At 33.5% G+C, this 23,721-nt stretch overlaps 4 protein-coding genes across 5 annotated transcripts; 2 read left to right on the top strand and 2 right to left on the bottom strand.

Moving 5' to 3' along the window:
• Positions 1-720: 720 nt before the first annotated feature.
• LOC113521575 (NADH dehydrogenase [ubiquinone] iron-sulfur protein 4, mitochondrial) lies at positions 721-2,398 on the bottom strand. The gene is made up of 3 exons (XM_026907140.3): positions 2,225-2,398; positions 1,824-1,986; positions 721-1,247 (listed from the first exon to the last, which is right to left on the bottom strand). The coding sequence occupies exons 1-3, from the start codon at positions 2,275-2,277 to the stop codon at positions 891-893; spliced, it is 573 nt and encodes a 190-aa protein (XP_026762941.2). The 5' UTR covers positions 2,278-2,398; the 3' UTR covers positions 721-890.
• A 403-nt stretch (positions 2,399-2,801) lies between these two features.
• LOC113521576 (inhibitor of Bruton tyrosine kinase) lies at positions 2,802-18,489 on the top strand. 2 transcript variants are annotated; one of them, XM_031909754.2, is made up of 15 exons: positions 2,802-2,821; positions 4,446-4,807; positions 5,435-5,612; positions 6,158-6,375; positions 9,619-9,816; positions 10,439-10,675; positions 11,412-11,548; positions 12,196-12,330; positions 13,013-13,313; positions 13,855-13,977; positions 14,303-14,585; positions 14,943-15,129; positions 15,932-16,133; positions 16,841-18,079; positions 18,279-18,489. In XM_031909754.2, exons 2-15 carry the CDS (start codon positions 4,643-4,645, stop codon positions 18,408-18,410), a joined length of 3,735 nt encoding a protein of 1,244 aa, XP_031765614.2. In that variant the 5' UTR covers positions 2,802-2,821; positions 4,446-4,642; the 3' UTR covers positions 18,411-18,489. The 2 variants fall into 2 exon arrangements, with proteins under 2 accessions (XP_031765614.2, XP_026762942.2); XM_026907141.3 differs by having other exon boundaries at positions 2,805-3,023.
• LOC116413046 (tetraspanin-1-like) lies at positions 6,389-8,685 on the top strand. Its single transcript, XM_031909755.2, has one exon. The coding sequence runs from the start codon at positions 7,555-7,557 to the stop codon at positions 8,575-8,577; it is 1,023 nt and encodes a 340-aa protein (XP_031765615.2). The 5' UTR covers positions 6,389-7,554; the 3' UTR covers positions 8,578-8,685.
• Positions 18,490-19,088: 599 nt separating the features above from the next.
• Positions 19,089-19,716, bottom strand: LOC113521937 (uncharacterized). The gene has a single exon (XM_026907613.3). The coding sequence runs from the start codon at positions 19,573-19,575 to the stop codon at positions 19,201-19,203; it is 375 nt and encodes a 124-aa protein (XP_026763414.1). The 5' UTR covers positions 19,576-19,716; the 3' UTR covers positions 19,089-19,200.
• Between the last annotated feature and the right edge of the window lie 4,005 nt (positions 19,717-23,721).

The raw sequence follows: 23,721 nt of genomic DNA, 5'->3' as shown, positions 1-23,721 counted from the left end.
TAGAAATTGCTGAGATATAGCCCAATAACAGACAGACAAAATGACTATAAGGATTTCTAAATCCCCCATTCCCTTGCAAGGATAAAAGTATTATCTCATGTCAAAGAATGCATTGGTTTTATATACCTACGACCGAAACATAACATTGGTACGGTATATTGGGCTTGGCCCTTTAAAAGACATATGTATTTTCATACATATCTTTTTGCATAGTGAAAAGCTCCGCTTATATCATGGTGTGGATACCAAATAACTGAGGTACCGCTCACCCGGTTCCCTCCTTTAAATATGAATAAATTACATGTACTAAATAATGACGATTTAAGAGGTTGTAAATGTACATTATACTAAGTCAATGTTGTAGAGGGAAAGGATTCCCATTCCAGGCGGAATTACCATTCTATTATCATCCATTACAAATCTATGTCGTAAACCAATCTATCGGAACAATGATTAATTGACTTGAGGCTTGATATACGGTTATGATTAAGATTAGACATAATACTCCTGAGCATCACAAATAATCACATACAAGGGTGCTGCTACCTATTGTTGTAACATTGCCCAAAGTAAACAGATAGTAAGAATAACCAGGGAAAGAAACAACTGTCTAAACTAGTAGATTTTTTCTCAACGCTTATATTTGTAGTTATTCAATACACAACAAAAATTTTCAATTTAAAATTTTCAGTGTGTAAGTATGAATTAAAAGTGTGAACATAGTATTTGCATATTTATTTATACTACTGAACAAATATTCTATAATTTTTCAAATAAAAGGAATTAAATAATCAAACAATACATTTTCAACCAGTTATCTGTGTAATATTATTATAACCAGAAGGCATTATAAATCTCTAGAATTTAAATAAAACAATGTACTAACAAATCTACTTAGTTGAGACCCTGGTTCTGCGATTCCATGAGAAATTGATACCATAACTTTTAGGTTTCAATGGCTTCTCTGTCTTAGGTACATCCAAGTACCACGTCCATCCATTCTTCTCACAATGTTCTATGGCTTCATCAGGTGAGGAGAATTGAACTTTCATATTAGAGAGAGGATCACCAGTGGACGTCCATCCCATGAGAGGATTCTCCCAACGCTGACGAGTATCAAACTCCATCTCCCAGTGATGGATGTTGTTGGTGCCACTTTGCATGGCATTCTTTGCTGGCTGGTAGATGCGAACACGACGAGTTTTGATATGCTCCTCAGGAACACCGCTAACTGGTGTCAAATCAACCTGTAAAACAGAAAGATCAAATTTCTATTAATATTATTCCATAAACAAATCTAAAATAGTTTATTAATTACTGTAAAAAGACCTCAATGCTTATAAGTTACAAAATTACATTATTAGTATAATGTAATTTTTTTACTTTTTGTAAATTTAAATTCACAAGAAAATCTTGTGACAATAAATGGGCTAATGTAATTTACTTATCACATTACATACAGTTTCAGCAATAGCCAAATTATCTAAGCCAACTGTTACATTCACCATAAAATAAAAATAAAATAAAGAAAAATAAAACAAATAGCAGTGCATGTTACATAGACATGTTTATAGACCCGCTATGTCCAAAGTACTATAAACAGTAATCACTTTCTATTGGGTGTATTTGTTATTTCAATATGAATAAAAAAAAGTAAAGTTGCTGAATGTGAAGGTAAGAATATCATGGTTTATGTTGTTTTATAATTTCATACTGCAAAACCTTCATTTAAGCCCATCTAACAAATGTGAAAATTTAAATTTTAACAGAAGTTGTTGTATAAGTTTTGAACAGATTAGATTATATACAGATTGATACCTTACCTTTGTGGGAACTGTAATATTAGACTCCAAAGCATTCTTTTGATGTGCCTCTTCAGGTAGGGTGAGAACAGTTTCATTCTCTAATTTAGGAGCTTCTCTACGACTGGTTGGATCAGCTGACGATGACAACCGTGCGCCACATGTTGAGAATGCTGGGAGGGATCTAAAAATTACAATAATTACTGAAACTTATGTTATGAAATAACTTTTGTTTACTATTATGAAAATAGATTTCTCAATAATTAGTAATCATACTTCAATGGATAAATGGATATAAATAAAATTTGATAAATAAATAAACCATAACTTAGATTAACATAGGAATATGATGATTACATATTTTGGGGATAGTTTTAAGTCAATTTATGAAGACGAAATTACGACGTACAACATAAATTTACCTAGATAACGGAGTTTTAGCTAAATTCGCCGTTCGAGCTATAACTTTCAGCATCGTTGCACCTTTTATTTAAATGTAACAATACTATAAAATAAAATTTTAATAATCGATTATACAACAACTACATAAAATAAGATGAAATAAGTTGAATAGGTACCTAATCTGTGCAAAACACAAGTCTGTGTTGTAAAATGACAATCAGTCAATCAAGCAGAAAGGCAGTCATCTGTCATTCTTAATTATATACAAAAAAGGGAAATATCAGCTTATAAAGAGATTGTATTATTACTTTATAGTAATCTATAGTAGTAGCCGTATAATTATTATTAACTTTAAACATTTTCTATACACTAGCCTGCTATGAATAGAGAAAAATAACAACTGATCTTTCGTCCTCTTTTTGCTAATTATATTTGCATAAGAAGAAAGGAGGCAACGATATAATTTACAGTTTTTATTTTATCATTCCTTTTATGTAATTCCTTGTTCTTAGGTGTTATGTCATTGTCATCAGACCAATTTTTTTTTATGTTGATTGGTTACTTGATGTTATGTCAATGTTTTATCTTATGTCATTCGTTTCGTTGTCATTTTTATTGTAAGTAGAAAAATATCTAAACCTAACAAAAGATTTTCTTTAATTACTACCAATAAATTAATATCTAGTTTTTGAATGTAATAATATTTTACAGTACATTGGTACTGCTTATGTATCTAGTTCCTTTATATTTAACGTAGAAGATGTTGCAAATTTTCGCTTATTTGAAAGATTTTTTCGAGACAGCTGTTTACTTGTAAAGGTACATGAATAAAATAAAATATACTAATTGAATTCTTTTTATATTATTCTCTCATCTTCATCTTTCTTAATTTTCTATAATTTGATTGGTTTTTTACAATTGTACTGATTTATTTTTTGCCGTACCGGTGTTATTATACTTTTTAAATGACGTCCTTGAAATCGTTTAATAGAATTTTTTTGCAATAATATAACAAACGTCTTCCACGAAATTTTATTTTTTAAATTTTACTGATGTTAGAGGAGAACCCTCGATTAGATTATACCCTTAAAGGTTTTTTTTTTAAATGAATGATAATGGAATGGTAACCCCACCCGCGCTATCGGTATACACCGGCGGGGCACCAGTGAAGGATGATAGGTGAGGATGAAGTAGGTCAGTTAGCCCATCGTGACGAATTCAACAAGAATTGTTCACAATGGTTTCCAGGGGGAACCACGTGGAGGTCGACCTAATAGGCATATTGCTAGCAATGGGGCTGTCAAACTCCATTGCTAACAATCCTTTTCCCCCCACCCTTAAAGGTTGCTATAGGCCAAGGACATAAAAATTTCTATGAATTTTTCAATGTCACAATAACCCTACTTTATGCGCCTATCGGATAGGGCTCTTCCAGTGGATCAACTTTGGTCATGTGATATTTTTTCGTGCGATTCTCCTTTTCTGAGATAAATCGATTTTGCAGTGCCATTGTAGTTACAGGGACATAGAACTTAGAAAAATTTGTATACCAAAATGTTTGGAATCCTATAACACGGCAATGAGACAACGCACAAAAAATTTCATATGACAAAAGTTGATTCCTTGATGAACCCTATCCGATGGGCGCATAAAAGTATGTATTTTCAAAGAGATGTATGTACATCTCTAGCTTCATCCAGTTCCATAACTCCTCCTACATATAGATGGCAGTTCTAAGGACTTGACTCCTTAGACAGAACATGATCCATCTGATCATAACAGATTAATCCAGATCTCCCCCAGTATCTATATCCATGTAATTGTTCATAGGTTACATATTCAATATACCAATTTAATATACACAAGAGAAGTTATAATAAAAGTTTATTAGAGGAAAGGGATTGTTAGTAATGGAAACTGGTCAACCTTCATGTGGTTCCCCCTGGAAATCATTATGAATAATTTTAGATGAATTAATCATGATAGGCCAACTGACTTGCTTACATCTTCACCTATCATTTCTTACTGGTGCTCCACCACCATATATAGATAGTGCAGACAGGGCAGGCAAAAAAAGAAGCTTATACCAATTGAAAATTTTTTATCACTTACTCAATGCTTGGATGGATGATTGACAGATATATAAAGCTATTGTCTATATAATGAAGGTGACTTCATACAATTAATAGTAATACATAAGAATTTTTCATATAAAATTAATATAAAAAAATGTTCTTCCAGATTGCCACAACAAACATTATGTCGTGCTAAAGTGCAACAGTGTAACCCCTTGGGGGTTACTCCAGAGCTTGGCTCTTCAGTACCTGTAAAGTTGCTCACTATTTACATCAACAGATAGTGTAAAATTGCATATCTATAAAAGATTATTTATAAAGTTTTTATTTGTTTTAATTGAAAGTTATAGTATTACTAAAAATATGAGTAGGAATAAAGCAGAGGTGGACTGTACAAGACGGTGTAGGTCCCGAAACCATGGACAAGCACTCACCAGTGCCATCACTAAGAGATCCAGCTCGGATAAATCTTTGGCTTGTTTCATCAAAGCAACATGTGCTAATTTCATAAAATCCTTTGACTTTGAGGTAACTATACTGTAATATATACTTAAAATGTAATTGTGATTCCCTACATAAATAACTAATCCATAAATTTAATAAAAATACTTGTTAATTGTATATTTATACATATCCTATCTTTTTATATTATATTAATGGATTACTAAATACAGAATACATCATTTCTAGTTTTACTAGAAATGATGTCTATTGTAAACATAATGCATGCTTAGCTACTTCAGAACAATAATAGATAAAACTTTGATAACTGAATATTAAATGAAAAAAACCATAACTATTAGGGTCATAAGACACTTTTTGTCCTAATTTATGCAGGAAAAGCTACTATTTACTAGGAATGGGTTATTTTATTACTGCTCCCATATCTATATGTTGGGTTCCTTTAGACATTGATAGCAATAAAAAGGTTATCATCTATTATTATATCACTCATACCAGTTGGATTATTCATATTCGTTTCGATCAGTTTCTTCATTTCCATATTATATATTGGATAACCAAGATTTTATATATTAGTTATTAGGCAATGGATATTGTAACTACAACATACAGATGTATATATTACCCATTTCCACTAGTTACAGCTAATCCAATATAAATTGCTTTACTATAAGAACATTTCGTTTCTTTTAGGGGCGCACTGCCCTGCACATGGCTGCTTCTCGCGGTAGAACTCATCTGATGGACTGGCTGATACGCCATTCTTCAGAAGCCTTTGTGAACGCTCGTGACCGTGAATCAGGTTACACTCCTTTACACAGGAGTATATTTTATGGTCAAATACATTCTGCTGTCTCTCTCATGAAAAAAGGTGAGGTTATTAGAAAGAGCTAATAAGATAATTTTTATTATGCGTTTTCAAACATTATGGTACACCAAACATACATTATGAATTTATTTACTATGTATGAATGAAGAAATTCATTTATTGGTTTAACAAAACCTGTATTATTCCAACAGAGATATCAATATCAAGTTTTCTAAATGTTGTGCTATAGGTATGTATAAAAATATATTGTGACATCATTGTCACTTTAAAACCTTACTTATCAAATAGACAGTGAAAGAAAGCTTTGTTCTCTTGAATGACACATTTTGTTAGGATAATATATATAAACCCTGCTACTTTGTTATTAACACATTGGATTTCATCAATTCTGTTAAATTTTTCCATTTTTAGATATTTCTTTTCTCAAAATCATAAGGGAAATGTCTCTGACTACCTCTTTAAGAATTATAGACGTAAGTGTATATTTAAAATAATTTTCGTATTTTATATACATATTTTAGTACATTTATGTGCCATGCCCAAATCTTCTTAGGGTTTATCTATTTTATATTTATTTTATCAACTAGGTGTGAATCTAGACATTGTGGATAAAGATGATTACAAAGCGCTAGAGCATGCTATGTTGGATCGACAATATATGTACAAACATCAGGGCACACAACCTAGCGAGGTGTATGTTTGGGGGAGCAACTCCAATTATACGCTGGGAACAAGCACGCAGCAGCAAAGAAACACTCCTGAACTCTTGGGGTGTTTCAACAGGAATAACACTTCTGTTAAACAGGTAAGCAGGATAGGTGTATCATAAATCTTGTTAAGTACAATTAGATTTTATTCCGCAAAAAAGTGCTTTCAATTATGACAAAAACAGCAAGAAATGGTTAGATACTTCGTAGACGCACTAGATTAAAAATATTTCCATTGAGACTTTAGAATTGTGTGTGTACAACCTATACAAACTTTACAACAAACAGGAAGTTTACAGAAAAAAAATAGCTGCTTCAATTGTCAGAAAATTAACATAGAACCATAGTAAATGATATCGCATCTGACGAGATTAAAAGAATGTTAAAACCGTCTGAATATATAAATGTATGGCTGCCGCTATTTGATATAATTTCAGCTTGCCTTTTTCTATATATGTTCTGTCTGAATTAAATAATGTATATAGGAAACGTACCTGGGGATATATGTTGCCACAAATATTTAATAAATTGCCTGAAGCTGTTTGTTACAACATATATACTAATCCATAAACGTGTAAAAAAATTGTAAAGTGGAACTATTTACCAAATAACCGACTGTGCAAGAAAAATATATTCTAACTGACATATAAACCCCAAAACGAGTTTTTGTTTAGCTATTTTATGCTTAGCGTGTATTTGTTTCTGTTGATACTCTGAATAAATGGAAAAAAATTACTCTTCTACCCATTTCTGCCATAAGGTAGCGATACATGTATTATCATCTCTTGATGCGTAACATATTCTTACTCCCAGGGTAAAAAAGCCAGCGCTATCTCTGATGCAAGAGGCTACTTAGTCCTCAGGAATTATCATAGATAAACACATTACATAGATAACGATATTTTAATATATAATACACATATACTGGCGTCTAAACTGGGCAGTAAGCTGCCTGTATTAATCGAAAATGGTTAAAAAGTATTTTATAAGCTTTTAATCATTAATGCACAAGCATCTACTTTATATTTATCAAGTATATTTTTATATCTATATATTCTATACGTAGACACTTGAATGGTCATTCGAATATGTAACATTTTTAAAAATAAAACAAACATTTTAATGGTAAAAACCTACGTTCGTAAACATGAAAATGCCATTAAAAAGAATAAATAGCAGCTGTCGAAAACTGTCACTGTAATAAAAATACCTTCGTAGTACAAATTCCCATAAACATTTATTATATTTTCTTTCTACAAGTTTTATACTAAATAAAAATGCACACGGTTGGCTTACCGCGCACCTGCCTCGGTTTTACCAACATATTGTTCTTCTTATTTGGTTTAATAGGCTGCATTATTTGTGTCTGGTGTGCTATTAACACTGAATTCTTTCAAGACGTAAACTACACGGTGACTAAAAGTTCACTAGTTGACGCTATAGCACGTTCCGTGAACCTCAAATTATGGTTTACGCCGTTGACCTCATTTCTTATTCCCCTAACTGTATTAACTATGGTAACGTCTTGCTGCGGCATTCTTGGTTCAGGATGCAAATTTAAATGTGCTATAAAGTCATACATTTTCTTGATCACCGTCCTATCTTCTGTAGCTTTCTGGGTAATCTTTATATCAGGCATCTACAATATTTACACGCGAAACGAAAAAACAAGAAGTTATTTACTGTCCACTTTACAAACGTATTATGGGAGGGATAATGATGTTATAACATCCATATGGAACTACGTTATGGTGAACAACGAATGCTGTGGTGTGAATGGTTATAGAGATTTTGCGTCTTCACAGTGGCAAAAAATGAATACTGATAAATTATTCCCAGTGCAATGTTGTCAACTCGTGAACAAAACTGTTCTTCTACCAGTATCAAAAGATTGTTCATTAAACGACGATCCAGAAGTGAAGTCTTACAAAGATGTCGGATGTTTTTACGCGTTGAGACAGTTTATTATAGGAAGTAAAGGAAAGATTATATTTTTCATTATACTGTTGATTATATTGTATACAATTCTAATGTTATTCGCCTACTGTATTATAAGAGGGGAACCTTTATTGCAAGCTTTGACGGAACGATCTATATTATTGCCATCGAAAAACTGGGAAATTTCTCAACAGACGTCAGCAAGTCCTAGTGCGCCAGATGAAAATATGTATTTAGAGGAACCACCTAAGAAAATAGTAAGGGTCGTGTCGGCGGTGAACCCATTTCAAACGTATAAATTTACGCCCAATGCGTACAGTAGTGATAATGCATATCCACAATGTGTTAGAACACAAATATAAACAGTTGTTAAATAAATGTACTTTTTTACTTTCTTTACTTAAAGATATTCGTACCTTGAACAGTAAGAGAACTCTTCAAGGGTTGGTAGTATGAATTAGCAGATTTGTCAGTAGATTTCACTTATACAGTTATATATATATATATATATATATATATATATATATATATATATATATATATATATATATATATATATATATATATATATATATATATATATATCAATTACTGTTTAAATAAAATAATATTTATATCATCTACCAAGTTTCTATTTTGTAATAAACGCCAATCAACAATTGCTAGACAACACTCGCAATAGGTGTGAGACCGCAATATAATTTTAGATAAACCAAAAAGTATTAACATCTTTTATTAGTTACTATTAGGCATAGGTAATATGGATTTTTTTATGCAACTTAGAATGGCAAACAAGCTGACGGCCCACCTGATGGAAAGTGGTAACCGTCGCCTATAAACATGAGCAGTACCATAGACATAACAGAGTATACTGTTTCGCCCATGATACCCCCCATGCGTTGCCATTCCTGAGGGCTCAGGTGTTATTCCTCTGTACCCAGTAAATTCACGCCATATCCCACCCTTCGAACCGAAACACAGCCATGCAAACACAACTGCTTCACGGTTGAAACACGAATGGGACAGAGGTACCCAAGCAATCGACTTTTGTACAAAGTCTCCCTCTGGTAGAACAACTTCTTTTAACAAAACAAACTTTGTTTTGTTTAGATCTAAACAGATATTAGATACACTTTTGTAGTAAGACGTCTAAACATGTATTGAACAACTGTCTATCGCTAGGTTAATTTTTCTGTGGTAATACGAAGTAAGTTTTTCAAATGAAAAAGTGCATCAGTTCACTGTAAAAGGCTGATATGATGATGATGATCTATTAACTAGCGACACTCTCCGAATTCGCACGGATGTTATTTAAAATGTACATACAAAACTTCCACAAGAAATATTTGTTGCATTGTATGGTTTAGAAGAAAAAGAGTTATAAATCGATTGCAATTTTCCAGGTATGCCTGGGCAAGTTCCACAGCGTGTGGGTGTGCGAAGGTGCCAGCGGGCCCGAGGTGTGGACTTGCGGCCAGGTGGCCCGCGCTGGCGGCCCGCATTCCACTGCGCTTCGGCCCGTACAACTCCACCTGCCTGATGCCTGCAACCAGGCCGCGGTTATGCTCAATTCCACTGTGTTCCTGCTTGAGAATGGCTCTGTTAGTATTTTTTTTTTATTTATATGAAAAGAAGAATATAAAGTTACAGCCATCGACAGGGAATTCATCCTCATACGCTAGAACCAAAAAGGTTACGGTAGTAAAGGTGCTGTTTTTGAGGAATTTTCTCCCGGGAAAGCTCAGCCTGTGGAATGAGCCGAGTCGAAATGCCGAGATTTTTTCTGGATACTACAGTGTGGGGTTCTTCAAAAAGTGTGTATGAAGGTTTCTTTAAGGTTGGCAACGCGTACATCACGTCCCTAATGTTACAGCCGCCCATAGGCTACAGTGACCGTATACCATCCGAAGGACTGTATGCCTGTTGCAAAACAAATTTGACCCGCGTTTAGTGTCAGTCTGTGTCATATTAAGATGTGAAAAACTATACCTAATATATAATTTAATCTGTCTCTTCTCAATGTGCCTCAACGTAGGGTTGCCAGATGAAAGTATATATGATAATTTAAGTAAATTCTGTTATTTTGTTTATATTTTAAATACGAACGTTTGTAACGATGGATATCTATCCATCCTTACAAACTTCAAGCAAAAAGTACTGAATGGATTTGAATGAAATTTAATACATTTACTTTTACAGATGAAATTTTCATTTACTTTACAGATTGTGCAATATACACTCAATAACACTGACAATATTAGTCAATCCGGCACAAAGACACCAACATCCATCAAGCTGCCCAACGTGAAGCCTCTAATGAAACTATCCCGGCCGCGCGGCGTGTGCGCATCTCGCTGGCATGCCGTATTCTGGAATGAGCATGCTGTGTATACGTGGGGTACCAATGTGGGACAACTGGGACATTCTCATGAGGACAAAGTCGTGCCGACGCCGAAAAAGGTTAATTTACATCGACATTAATATTATAAATAGGAAAGATTGGGTTTTTTGTGTAAAATTATACTTATCTAATTACAATACAACAATAAATTAAAGTTAATATAAAATTCCTTTTTGTGTTGTTTGTAATAGATAAATTAAAAACACTTAACCGATTATAATAATTCTTTTACCTAAAGACATTATCAGTTGGTGAAACAATGGTGCATGTGTTACCACCAACAGATATTTGGGGGCTCAATCCAGAATAAATAAACTTGAATCAATGTAAAGAACTTTATTATCTAAATTAACCTAATCAAGATATGACATAACTTATTTAGATCAAACATGTCTACTTCTACCCCAATGGAGGTCGTCGAAATATTACGAACCTTCGTAAAAAGCGTATGACGATTAAACTTTATCTAGAATTCTTTTTTCGACTACCGTTATTTAATTATTTATTTAATTTTATAATAGATACATCTATATAAGAAAATAGAGAGGTGACCCCGCCAACACTATCGACATATGCTGGCGAGGTATCAATGAATGATAAAAGATGAAGTCTAGATCAGTTGGCTCATCGTTATAAATTGACGCGGCATTAACATCTATAGTTTCCAGGGGAGAAGCATGGAGGGTGACTCGTCCCCATCAAGTCAACCTCCACGCGTTTTCCATCCAGCAATCACCATTAGTAATAATCCCCTATCCCTCCTAATGATACTCTACTATTATTTTACGGTGGCAGGTTGCGATATCCTTGAACAACAAGGACGAGGCGGGCATAGAGCTGGCGGGCGCGGCGGACGCGGCCACCGTGATCACCACCAGCCGCGGCGACGTCTACCTGCTCCATAAGAATATATGCAAGAAGATAGCTATCAAGTCAGTAGCGCAATTATACTATTGAACTTTTTAGTGGCAACATACATTTCTCTGGGCGGGGGGAAAGAGATTGTTAGTAATGCGGATTATCAATTTCATTGCTACCATCAACAACCATCGTGCTGAAACCCAAGTGTATTTCATGACAATGGGCTAATTGACCTGACTTTTCATTCTCACCAATCATCCCCTACTAGTGCATTGCCACCATATACCGATAGCACAGGCGGGGTTACCATTCCATTATCGTCCATTTAAAAAACATATATTAAATTAGTATAAGAAGCTCTTTTTGGGAAAGAAACATTTTCACTTTCACTGATAGAACACATCTTTGAAAGAATGCTATTTATACTGATTCTACCCTATATATACGGTATTTACCATATCAGCCGTTAATTGTCCACTGCTGAACGTAAGCCTCCCTCTATTGAGGGATTTTGCCAGTAGTTGCCATGCTTGGCAAGTGGATTGGCAACTGCAGTTAGGCCTTGAAGATGTTTTAAAAGGGACGCTGCTTCCTATCCCTCGATCATTAAGCTCCCTTAGTCGCCTCTTACGACACACACGGGAAAGGAAGAGGTGGCCCATTCTATGCCAGGGCCACACGGCCAAGACGATATTTAATTTATATTTATTCATAATAGGCAAATTAATCTTCGCCAAGTATGCGTGGAGGCGAAGGTAAGCGAACAGGGTGTTTACTCTCGGGTGACCGTGCTGCTACTCACCAATGTGGGCCAGCTGCTCATCTGGCAGGACACCACCAACAAACTCACCAGGTGACTGTTTATACTAATTATAGTCTTTATTTAAGATAATTTTGCTTTAATTCAACACCAAGTTGTTGTTCTTGCATGCAACTTGTTCACTTGCATGTTTGTCAATTTTTGAATATTTGGCAATGAATTTGGAAAGTCATCATAATGTTAGCCGTTAACTATCCACTGTTAAACATAGGCTCCCCTTTACTGGGTGGGTTTTACTAGTAGTTGCCATGCTTGGCAGGCAAATTGGCAGCCGTAGTTAGACTTTTGGTAATGTTTTAAGAGAGACGCTGCTGCCCTCCTCATATAACTTCGAATAAACTCATACAACTACGTTGGTCCACTGTTGGCTCGCTCCCTATCGGTCAAACCTTGCAAGCAATATATATTGCAGTGAGAACGTGCATCTCACTCTCTCGTACATACACCGCCTGATTCGTTATATCGTAAAATGACTTGTTAAATACATTGAAAAACCTATGCGAGATCTGAAAGGAAGGATGTTACATTTTGGAGGTGTTACCGCATTCAGAAACAAAATTATAGAAGTGTCACTTCTACGCAGTCTATTAAATCTTCAAGTATATGTAAATTTATAGATATTTTGTGTACATAGGTATAATATCTGAAATAATGATTAGTTTTTATAGCACATTTTGTATAAAAAAATTAAATGGCAACATTATATTGTTAACAGATGCGTATTCGGATTAAGCCACCAGATTGTTATAACTCAAATGACTCTCACACATGACGCCCTTTATTTCACAACGAAGTACGGCGAAGCGTTTATCGGGAATATATCGCGGAAAGCCCCGCACCTAACTTCGACGCAGCCTATCACAAAAGAGAGAGAGAAGGACAACAACAAATCAGCGCTAGTAAAGTTTCTAGAGAAGGACGACTGTACTAATGTCCGGATAACAAAGATACCGAATATACATAGGGCTGTCTCAATTGCAGTTGATAGTGAGGGACAAAATTTTGCGTGTTTGCAGGTAAGTACATTATATCACAATATTTGTTTGTGATATTTATAAACATGATGAGATTTACGAACATAATGGTGATATTTAAAAATTATTATCATTTTTCAACTTCCAAGTTTTTTTTATTGGAATGTTAACCCACTTAACTAATGGATTAAGCTGGTTAAGTACCAGATAGGAATGATTCATGATAGATGAAGATAAAAGGTCAATCTTCCCATCCTGATGAATTTATAAAGTATTAACCACAGTGGTGTCCAGGGTGAACCGCGTGGAGGTCAACCAGATAGAGTACATTGCTAGCAATGAAGCTATTATATGCCCATTATGAAGAATCCCTTTCCCCCAAATCTCCACTGGCTTAGTTACACTAACAAAATCAAAAACTTACATGTAAACTGAAGTGGTAAATGTGGAGGGAGACTGGTACCCAGCCGGTATATACCGATAGCACAGGCGAGGTTACCATTCCATTATCATTCATTAAAAAAAAACCTATTAAGTATTTCTGTTACACAAATAGGTGCAAAATTTTTCTTACACGTTTCAGATAAAACCTACATGTGGACTGACATCGTTACCAGAACTTTCCCCATCCAGTCTCACGAAGCACATGGAAACACTGTTGGAGACGGCCAGCGATGACGATTTGCTGCACGACGTAACTTTTAAGGTATATGTTATACCCACTCCTTTTCAGTTTCAAAAACAAGAGGTTCCCAATTGTATGTATATGTAGATACAGCTAACAAAAAATACTGAGTACAATCTAAATTATTATCTTTCAGATAAACCAATGTTCTGCCAGTGAAATTAAATATAATTTTGTAATTAAAGATAAAACTTTATCATAATTTTTGTCTTTATTCTCTTTGTAAAAAACATAAACTAGTAAGAAACATTGCGTTTAGTCGAGTTATTATTCATTCAGGAAAGGATAGTGTATTGTATGTCACTTCACATTATTACATAACAATTTATGTTTTTTTTTCATGCAGGTCGGCACAAAATATTACCCTGCACACATATTCATAATCGCTTCCAGCAGCGAACACCTCTACAAATTGTACCAAGAGAAACTGACCAGCCCTGAAGATAAGCCAGTTATATTATTGGAGAATGTTCATCCAGAAGTATTTGATCGGATATTGAGGTATATGTATACGGGCACTTGCGACGTTGCTGAACTGGGCCCCTGCAGTTTGAAGATAAGGAGGGAAGATCTGAACACCATGATAAAGAAAGAGAAAAATAATATTGATGTCGAAATGGAGTTGATAGGTGAATCCTTTTTATTTTTAAATGACATTAAAATGCTACATGATCGCCTGCTTATTTTATTAATTAGTCATTCATGCGAAAACACTGTATATTGTGTTGGAAATTGTGCATGATATTAAAGTTATCAAACTAAATTCAATATCAAATAAATAATAAATAACTACAACTTTACAATGTCATCAATATTGTATATATATAGTAACCGTAGCCTATAGACATGAATAGAACCATCGACATAACAGAGTATACTGTACATACATACATATCTGACAGAGTATACTGTGTCGCCCATTATACCCTTCATGTGTTACATATATAACATTTTTTAATGTAATCTGTGTGTTTTATGTATTTTAGAAAATCCATCAGAAATATCAGCGTTCGAAGTATACAGGGAACATGATAAAATTAAGAAGAACTACCGTAAATCTCGAACGTCAGACACTCCGCCGCGCAACCTTTACTGCGATCCAATAAAACTGGTGCAAGCGACCGCCAAGCGATTACAAGTTATGGGCCTGCATAAACTTCTAGAAAAATTCTAGTAAGTAAATGTCATACATTTATTATCAAATGAAAAACATAAACAGGGTCATGGAAAAATCTTCATTTATATCCGATGTTATTTCGATCTAAAATTACACACAGATTTGTAACATCTTTATTCCCATGAGAAAATATGAACCTAGTAGGTGACACAAAATTACTTTTACGAAGTTAATTAGTATATAAGTAAAATGAAAATTTTGCTCCATAAAAAAAAATCTCGATCTCTCCCGTGTCCTGCCGATCGTACCAAAACTTATTAAAAACAAAACTACTAAATTGATTTTGATAAAATTTCTACAGGAGCCATTTGAAAGTACATCTATAAATAGGAATAACATCTATCGTATATATATACATATATACTTATAATAAATCTGCAGAGAGGTAAATTCTATACATGAATTATATTTCCAAAATAACTATCAGGGGGTGATTAGTGATCGATACTGATGCCAAAAATGCAATCAGTACAATTTTTGTCTGTCTGTCTGTATGTTCGTTATAGAAACAAAAACTACTCGACGCATTTTAACGAAACTTAGTACAATTATTCTTCATACTCCTGGGCAGGTTATAGTATACCTTTCATCACGCTACGATCAATAGGAGCAGAGCAGTGAAAGGAAATGTTGGGAAAATGGGAAAAGTTACTCCATTTGTAAGCTTCCGTCGCGTATGTAGCCTTAATGGCCTCTTTTTAAAATGTAAAAATGTCCACCCGTGCGAAGCCGGGATGGGCCGCTATGAATTATAAAGTTCCTAGGTAACAAATATAAAAAATATTACTTTTATTACAGCTACAGAGAAGGCACAGTGTACCTAAAGGACAACGCCAGCTACAGTCGACCGGCGGCGCCGTGCTGGTCGCGAACAGATCTCGCCGCACTAGCGGACACGCGCGTGTGCGGCCGCGCCGGCTCCCCCACGGCCGCGCACCGCTGCCTGCTGGCGGCGCGTCTCGAATACTTCCACGGGATGTTCATGCACTCCTGGACTGAGGTCGGTTTTACCATTAACTACTAAACCCACCGCAGGGGTCTTTAATGGGCGAAAATAGAATAGTAGCCCACTTTTGCTATAAGTATACGCTGGTGAGGCATCAATGAGAGATGATAGGTGAGGATAAAAGCAGGTCATGGCCCATATGACGAATTCAAAAAACAACCAATCGTGGTTGTTCCTTGAATTCAATTGTTGTTTTCCTGGGAAAATCATGTGGAGACCTGAGTATATTGTTAACAGTGGGGCTCATAGACCCCAGTGCTATCAACTCCTCCTCCTCCCCTACGTGGGTAGTCTTCTTCCCATTGTTAGTAATGAGTACTAGCAGTATATAGGTCGATCTCCATATGTTTTCCACAAAAAACAACTGTGGTTAATTCTTAATTATCATGATACCACACTTGAGCCTCGCCAAGGTATACTGATGACGCAAGCAGGGTTACCATTCCATTATTTTCGTCCATTAGCCAAAGAGTATTTTTGAGTGTATGTTTGTCCAGATCCTTATATTGTCTAAATAGTTTGATGTATTTTTTTTTATAAATTGAATCCTAATTATAAAAAAAAATGTAGGCTACAAGGTGACAGTATAAAATTAACACGGCCGCCATAAACTATCTAAAAATATTAATTGAATTACTTTACTATATCTCTGTTACTTATGTAGGTAAATATAACTTATTATATATTTGTCTTCTTTACAGAGCAAACTGTTATCTCAAGTGACCCTACCAATAAACGAAACAATACTTTTGCCTGTAATAGATTTTCTTTATACTGACTCATGTCCAGAGATTGAGAACTCTGATAGCATCGACTTCATCTGCAGTATGCTTATAGTAGCAGACCAGTTGTTTATTACACGCCTAAGAGAAATGTGTGAAATCGCACTGGCCAACCTAATTACGCTCAAGAACTGCTCGGAGCTCTGTCAGTTTGCTCACACATACAACGCAACACAGCTCAAACAATGCTGCATGGAGTTTATATCACTCAATTTATGCAGTATCCTAGAAAACCATTCGTTAGACCATCTTGAGGAAGCATTGCTTGAAGACATTACAAGTTACTACTGCAAATTCAATCCTATCATGGCATCTAGAGTTATAACTCCATTCTTTAATGCACCAAGTGATGATATAATTGATGATTGTGCAGTAAACTTCCCTATAGACTTAGAAATTACTGATGAAGATCTCAAACGCGACGACAATTTAGAGGTTACAAAGAAGAAGAAACAATCCAAAAAAATTGAATACACTGAAAGCGAAAAAGCTAGAATGAGATATGAATCTGTTAGTTCAGTAACTTCTCTGGACTTATCTAATGAAGTGTCGGGCGATATAACATTGTCTTTGAGCAATATATCTAAAGAGGCAGAGAAAGGAGCTCGGGACAAACAAGAGAAATGGATAGAGGTGCCATCCTCACAGCAGAAACAACAGAAAGTAGTTCAAGCAAGATTAAAGGCTATATCTAGCGCTCGGGACATTTTAAATGAAACTCCTACTGAATCATTTATGAAATTGACAAGAAATAATTCAGTTAATTCCATATCCAATAATAACATGCAAGATAGTGTTCCAACTACTTCACGGATGTCAGTGTCTCCGAAAGACTCGCCCATAACAGAAATGTCTAGAAGCTCGCAAGGAAATCTGGTAATCAGTCATATAGGACCAAAGATGTCACAGAAGCAGAGGAAGAAATTGGCGATGCAGGGCAATGATCATCAACCTCAGAATCTGGATGATTTTATGAATAAATTAATCCTTGGTAGTCCTCCAGAGAAACCTAAGAACCCTTGGAAGATATGTGAGCCACCGGTTGCTAGCAGTAGCCCTAACAAAAAGACCATTGAGTTTAATCAAATCTTAACAGATCAGAAAAAGCAAAAAGAAGATTTCTCAAGAATCATGACTAAACCACTAACACTAACACAGGTATTTCCTTAATTTCCTCTAAGTTCCCTTAATTTTGTTTTTTAACATTAAATAGCATGCATGAACCACACTATATTTTTAATTGCATGATTTTTTTACTAATTCCGAATTTATTTTGATTATTTATTTGCTCCCACTTTATCACAATCACAGTTTGTTTTGTTTACAAATTAAAATGTTAAATTTGATTTCTTTTTAGCTTGAAGACAAAGCTATAGAGGAGCTGGAACGATTCTACAATATTCATGAAGTAGATGATGAACTGATTACAGTGAGGCGAATAGAACTGCAAGTGTCTTCTCCCCAGTGGATCCATACTGCCCCTAAGTGATATTATGTGCTATTTTATACTATTTGAATCTGATTATACTATATATTAAAACTTATTTTAAATAAAAAGAAATGCCATATTTACAAGATTTTTTTTAGTCCTAATTTTTATATCCAAAATATTTAGAGACAGTAAGATAAATTCTGAACTAAATAGAATATAATTATAAATATTTGTATTTCGATTAATAATATTTGTAGGTAGATAGTTCAAGCTCTATTATTTTCATTATTGTTTTAATACAATATTACAAGTACTAGCCCTATCCTGTGGATTTGCCTATATGTATTTAGAATAAATTATATAAAAACCCAGGATATCAATCTATATTTAAACCTCAAGTCTGTTCTGCCATTTGTGTGTATAAATAATAAAAATCTAAAAATTTTTCCAAACAAAAACATTATTATATTAGCAATATGTATCCATGAAAAATAAATCAATTTATTTTTTTAAGAAACTGGCTAACAATCTGACGGTGCATAAAATCATCATAGAAAGTTCTAAACATTATCTATATTAACAGCACTGTGAATATCACAGAATACATTTACTAGAAAAATAATAATACCAAGAAATATTAAAAAAAAAGAAATGTTGTTTGCTGTCTTTTAATATAAGCTATTATTAGGTTTTCATGTTATGTTATATCATGGTTCTTATGAATAACAAATAGAGTTAACTTCATATATCTATTTTATTATTTATAAATTATAAATAAAACATTATTCACAATTAACTAGTTGACTAAACACAAGTAAAACCTTGTCAACACTTCTGTTCCTTCAGATCACTTTGTTGGTGGATATGCCTTTAACATTTTATTCACTTGTCTATGAGTCAAGTTCTTCTCACCAGGAACAAGTATACCTTTTTTTCCTTGCTCTCTCTGAACAGTAATTCTTTTGTTGAATTCAGAGTAACAACTTTGAAATTCTGTAACCTCTTTCAAGCACTGTTGTTGATCAAAATCATGTTTTTTAAAACAAGCAAACATAACAGCTAATTCCTGCATACAAGCAGCCTCCTTCGATTTATCTCCTTTTCCTGAAACTGTTTTCTTTAATGCTAATGGCAGCAACATTTGAAAAGGTACTGGTTCTCTTTGCGGACGCCTAGCATTTGTACTTGAAGCGGCAGAGAAATATGTTGGATGCAATCTCATCTTGTATTGTATAACTTGTCTTTTTTAATATACCAGAGAATAAATGAACTAAAATCGAATGTTACAGTTTAATTAGTAGAAACAAAAAAGTTAGAAAAATTGTCAAAATTAAAATTACCATAAACTGTCATGCATGACAAATTTTGGACTTTGACAGTACTGTCATATGACTGATAACAATAGATTGAGGCAAAATACGACAGATAACAATTTATATGCATAAACGGAATTAATTGAAATCGCAAGGTAAATAGAAAAAATTTGGAAAATTTAAAGTCTACCATTCTTTCTGTATAGTTTGAATATTATTATAGAAAGAAAAACTTTGTTTTGATGATCAAATACTAAACATACTTCAATCGATATCAAAACGTAGTTTGAAATGCATACATACATACATATCTGTTACGCCTGTCTCTCATTAGGGTAGGCAGAAACAATGGAACTTGAAATGCATTTTTGTATAAGAATTTTAGCCGCAAATTGTTTATCGCAGAGTGTATGTTTCTAAGTATATAAATAATGTATTTATGCGTTGAATAATATAAAAGGTTGGTTGTAATTATAGCTTAAAATAAGTGAACAAATTTATAATTGAGTAATTCGAATTACTTAAGTGTGAATAAAAATGCTTATGCAGTGAAAATCTTTTGCCATATAGGGTTAATAATATTATAAATATATTATTAAATAAGTGAGAAAATTATTTTGTGTACTACTTTTTTTATTAAATAATATAAAAGACCGACTAAACAGAAAAATTATATATTTAATTTGCAATATTAGTTTAATTAGTAAAACTTACGAACTTTAATATATTTTGTAAAAGTGGCAATCCTGGTAATAATTAAATTGATCCTTTTAGTCACCCCGATCTCGTTGTGTATAGAAAATGAGTATATTGGAAGATTTCAAGAAATACAGACGATTTAGTTAATAGTAAATACCCAAATTTTAAAAGTTATGATTCCGGATTGTATAATAAAATTATCAAGTATAACAAATAGTTGCTATTCACCCCGTTTCATGGTAATGACCTCTATCCACGCTTATATATAGTCGCTTATCAGTTTTACTATTTAAAAGAGAAAGCATCAAATTAATCCCTATAAAAGCAAAAACTGCGCCAATATTTGCCCAACGTTTACGAATTGTCAAAAGAAATATATACACGATTTGCAATTGTTACGGATTATTTGCTTTCTAAATGCATAGACTTAATGTATTACATTTACTATTACGTACTGAATGCATCAAAGGTGATCATGAAAAATGGTGACGTCCAGCGTCTTATTCTACATTCCAACTCAAATTTGTTTGCATTAATAATTTCTATTGATGAATTCACTTATCACTTGTCAAGGAGAACAAATGTGGGGTCAGGTAGACTTAGTATAACGTATCTAAGAGGTCAGACCATATGTCGATAGTATAATTCTTTGAAATCTTGTTTGTAAATTAGTAATTTTACATTTGTATTATTTGTCGAACTATGTATGTAAAATTTTGTTAAGGAACCTTCTATTTTATATTGGGAGGCCTATATCCAACAGTGAACGATTAACGGCTGATACAATACAAAATATGTTGGTTTTAGATTAAAATGTTGGCATATAGTTTATATTTGAATAAAAAATGTATGCTTCAATTGTGAAGCTATATAAATTAAAATACGTCTATGATAACTACAAAGTCGTCATTGTGGTAAGTTATCGAGACAATAAATGTCTGGGTATATTTTAATAATACAGTATGGTAATCATAAGCTATGCCAAATGTGAACTCATTTATTTCTAAACTAAATATTTTTTATTGAATTCTAAGTGATTAAAATTATTTTTATACTATAGAATTTGATAGTGAGATATATTTATACAACACAATAACCAATGTCTATATTAATTACTAGGAACACAAATAAAACAAATTTAGACTGAATTAATAAATATTTTATTATGTAGTACTTTTACATATGAATTTATATTGGCAGGTACGTATACCTATCTATGATTAAATAGTTTATTGGCTACAATGTAAGAAATGATTAATGAACACATCAGTTATATTTTAAGTACCCATAACACTTGCAAAGTTATTCAAAATATATATTTATATAATATGTAACTATGATCTCCGTGGTAAAAAGGTAAACACTATTTTGCCTAATGAGGTCCTGGTTTCGATTCTAATTGGGCTAATTTAGGAAACAAATTTTTCTATATTGAATCGGGTCTTAGTGTGGCCCTAGATGTGTTCGTTGTATGGTTCCTCATGCATAATACTTTTGATATTTGATATATTATCTTAATTTGAGGTACAAACGATCGATATATATAGTTATTTGAATAATTCAAAACATTCATCAATTAAAATATGAATTACCTCCAAAAAAAGCTAATGTCCTACCCTTATTTCCACAGAATACTGATACTTACCAACAAGTAGTTATTCTCGTAGTTCTCGATTTTACAACTGCAACCAAAACGTAATTACAATTTCAGTTTTAAATTTTCAACCGGAATACCTGCTTGATATCGATTTTAATAATATACGATAACAGACTATTTATTTTATCAAAAATGGTGGACATCGAAATTTTAGATAGGTAATGTAATAGATTTTTTTTTAAATCTTTTACTTAAAACTCGTAGCTCTATTTAGCTAGTTGCATTTTTAATCAGCATTAGAAGACTAATTATTAAATTATAACAGCTGTAAATGCGCATGTATTTTTTAAAAAAAATAAACAAAATCTTTGATTTTGATAATTCTTTTTATAAAAGTAAAGAGTTAAAACCGTGTTAATTTTGTCACTATTATGATGTAGGTAGCTATTTTTTGCTTGTTGTCTTATTAGTTTGCCACGTCCACATTATATAATTATGTACATATATATTATTATAAGTACATAATTATATTCCCTGTTAGACATATCTACCTAGTATCATGAAAATCAACATGGCACAATATTCAAAACCTAAATTGAAAATAAGGAAAGATATAAGAATGGCAACCATCTGTCCTGCGTGGCAAACAAAGCATTTGATGTAACAGAGTTGCATTTAAGAACATTGACCGTGGCTCACACCTGCTGTCTCGCCGACTGAATTCCTAAGGACATTACAATAGTTTAATTTACCTTACTTTGTATTTATTATCTTAAAACAAACAAGAGTGGCGATAGAAGCCGCCGGTGTTTAGTTCTTTCTGCCTTTCCCGTAAGAGATCTAGTAAGAAAACATTATGTATCTACTGTAATCATATTATTATTATTTTGTACCACTGAGATGGTAAACCAACACAGCCCATCTGGTATTAAACGGTTATCGTAGAGGCTCTTAAGGCTATAACTGCCACAATACCAGGAACATTAGTCGCGCGTTGTCAACCCTGAAGGAATCTCTTTACCATTTTTTTTAAAAACTCTGCTGTAGATTATGGAAGTAAACATTTCTGAAATTGAGATGTATGCGGCCATCCAGGATGTAAGGTACGGAGATGAACTCTCTGTGAATTATGGTAATTTTAAATGCACTACCAGAATTAAACTCACGATAAGTATATGCTGTGATTTTTCCTCAGTTTCATGGTATTTCCTCTACCTGGTTATCATTGTCGAAATAATAAATGGAATAAAAATTTTGAGATCAATATTATTGAAAAATAACTAGCTATAATAGATGATACCCCTAATGTTGCAAGCCACATAAGCTACAGTAACTGTTTACCATCAAACGTTGTGTTACATACACCTATGTTTGTAAACTAACCACGTACTCCGTATAAGCTAGTTCATCCTCACCTATCTTCCTTCATGGTGGTAGGAAATGGACAATCAATTTCAATTCTAAATTGTAGATTAGGTATCTATACTTTATACGTTTACCCATAGTCGACAAAAGGCTTTTTGATTTACCTACCATTTAATCTGGGACTAACTAACTCTGCGAGCATCACATAGGTACCTAGGTAATTACATATTTAGTGCTAGGTGTCACCATTGGCGTTTTGAGAATTATTTTTCATTGGGGACTTGGCCCCTTATAAATGCAGCATATTTATACACAGATGTCTTTAGGAAGTCTCTTTCGCATACCTGGGTAGACATGAGAAGATTCTGGAGAGGGCATAGCACATGTTAAATAA

Source organism: Galleria mellonella, unplaced genomic scaffold, assembly GCF_026898425.1.
Source record: "Galleria mellonella isolate WM207_F2 unplaced genomic scaffold, CSIRO_AGI_GalMel_v1 utg63, whole genome shotgun sequence".
In the NCBI taxonomy this organism is placed as follows: Eukaryota; Metazoa; Arthropoda; class Insecta; order Lepidoptera; family Pyralidae; genus Galleria; species Galleria mellonella.
This window is presented reverse-complemented; position numbering and strand designations above follow the sequence as displayed.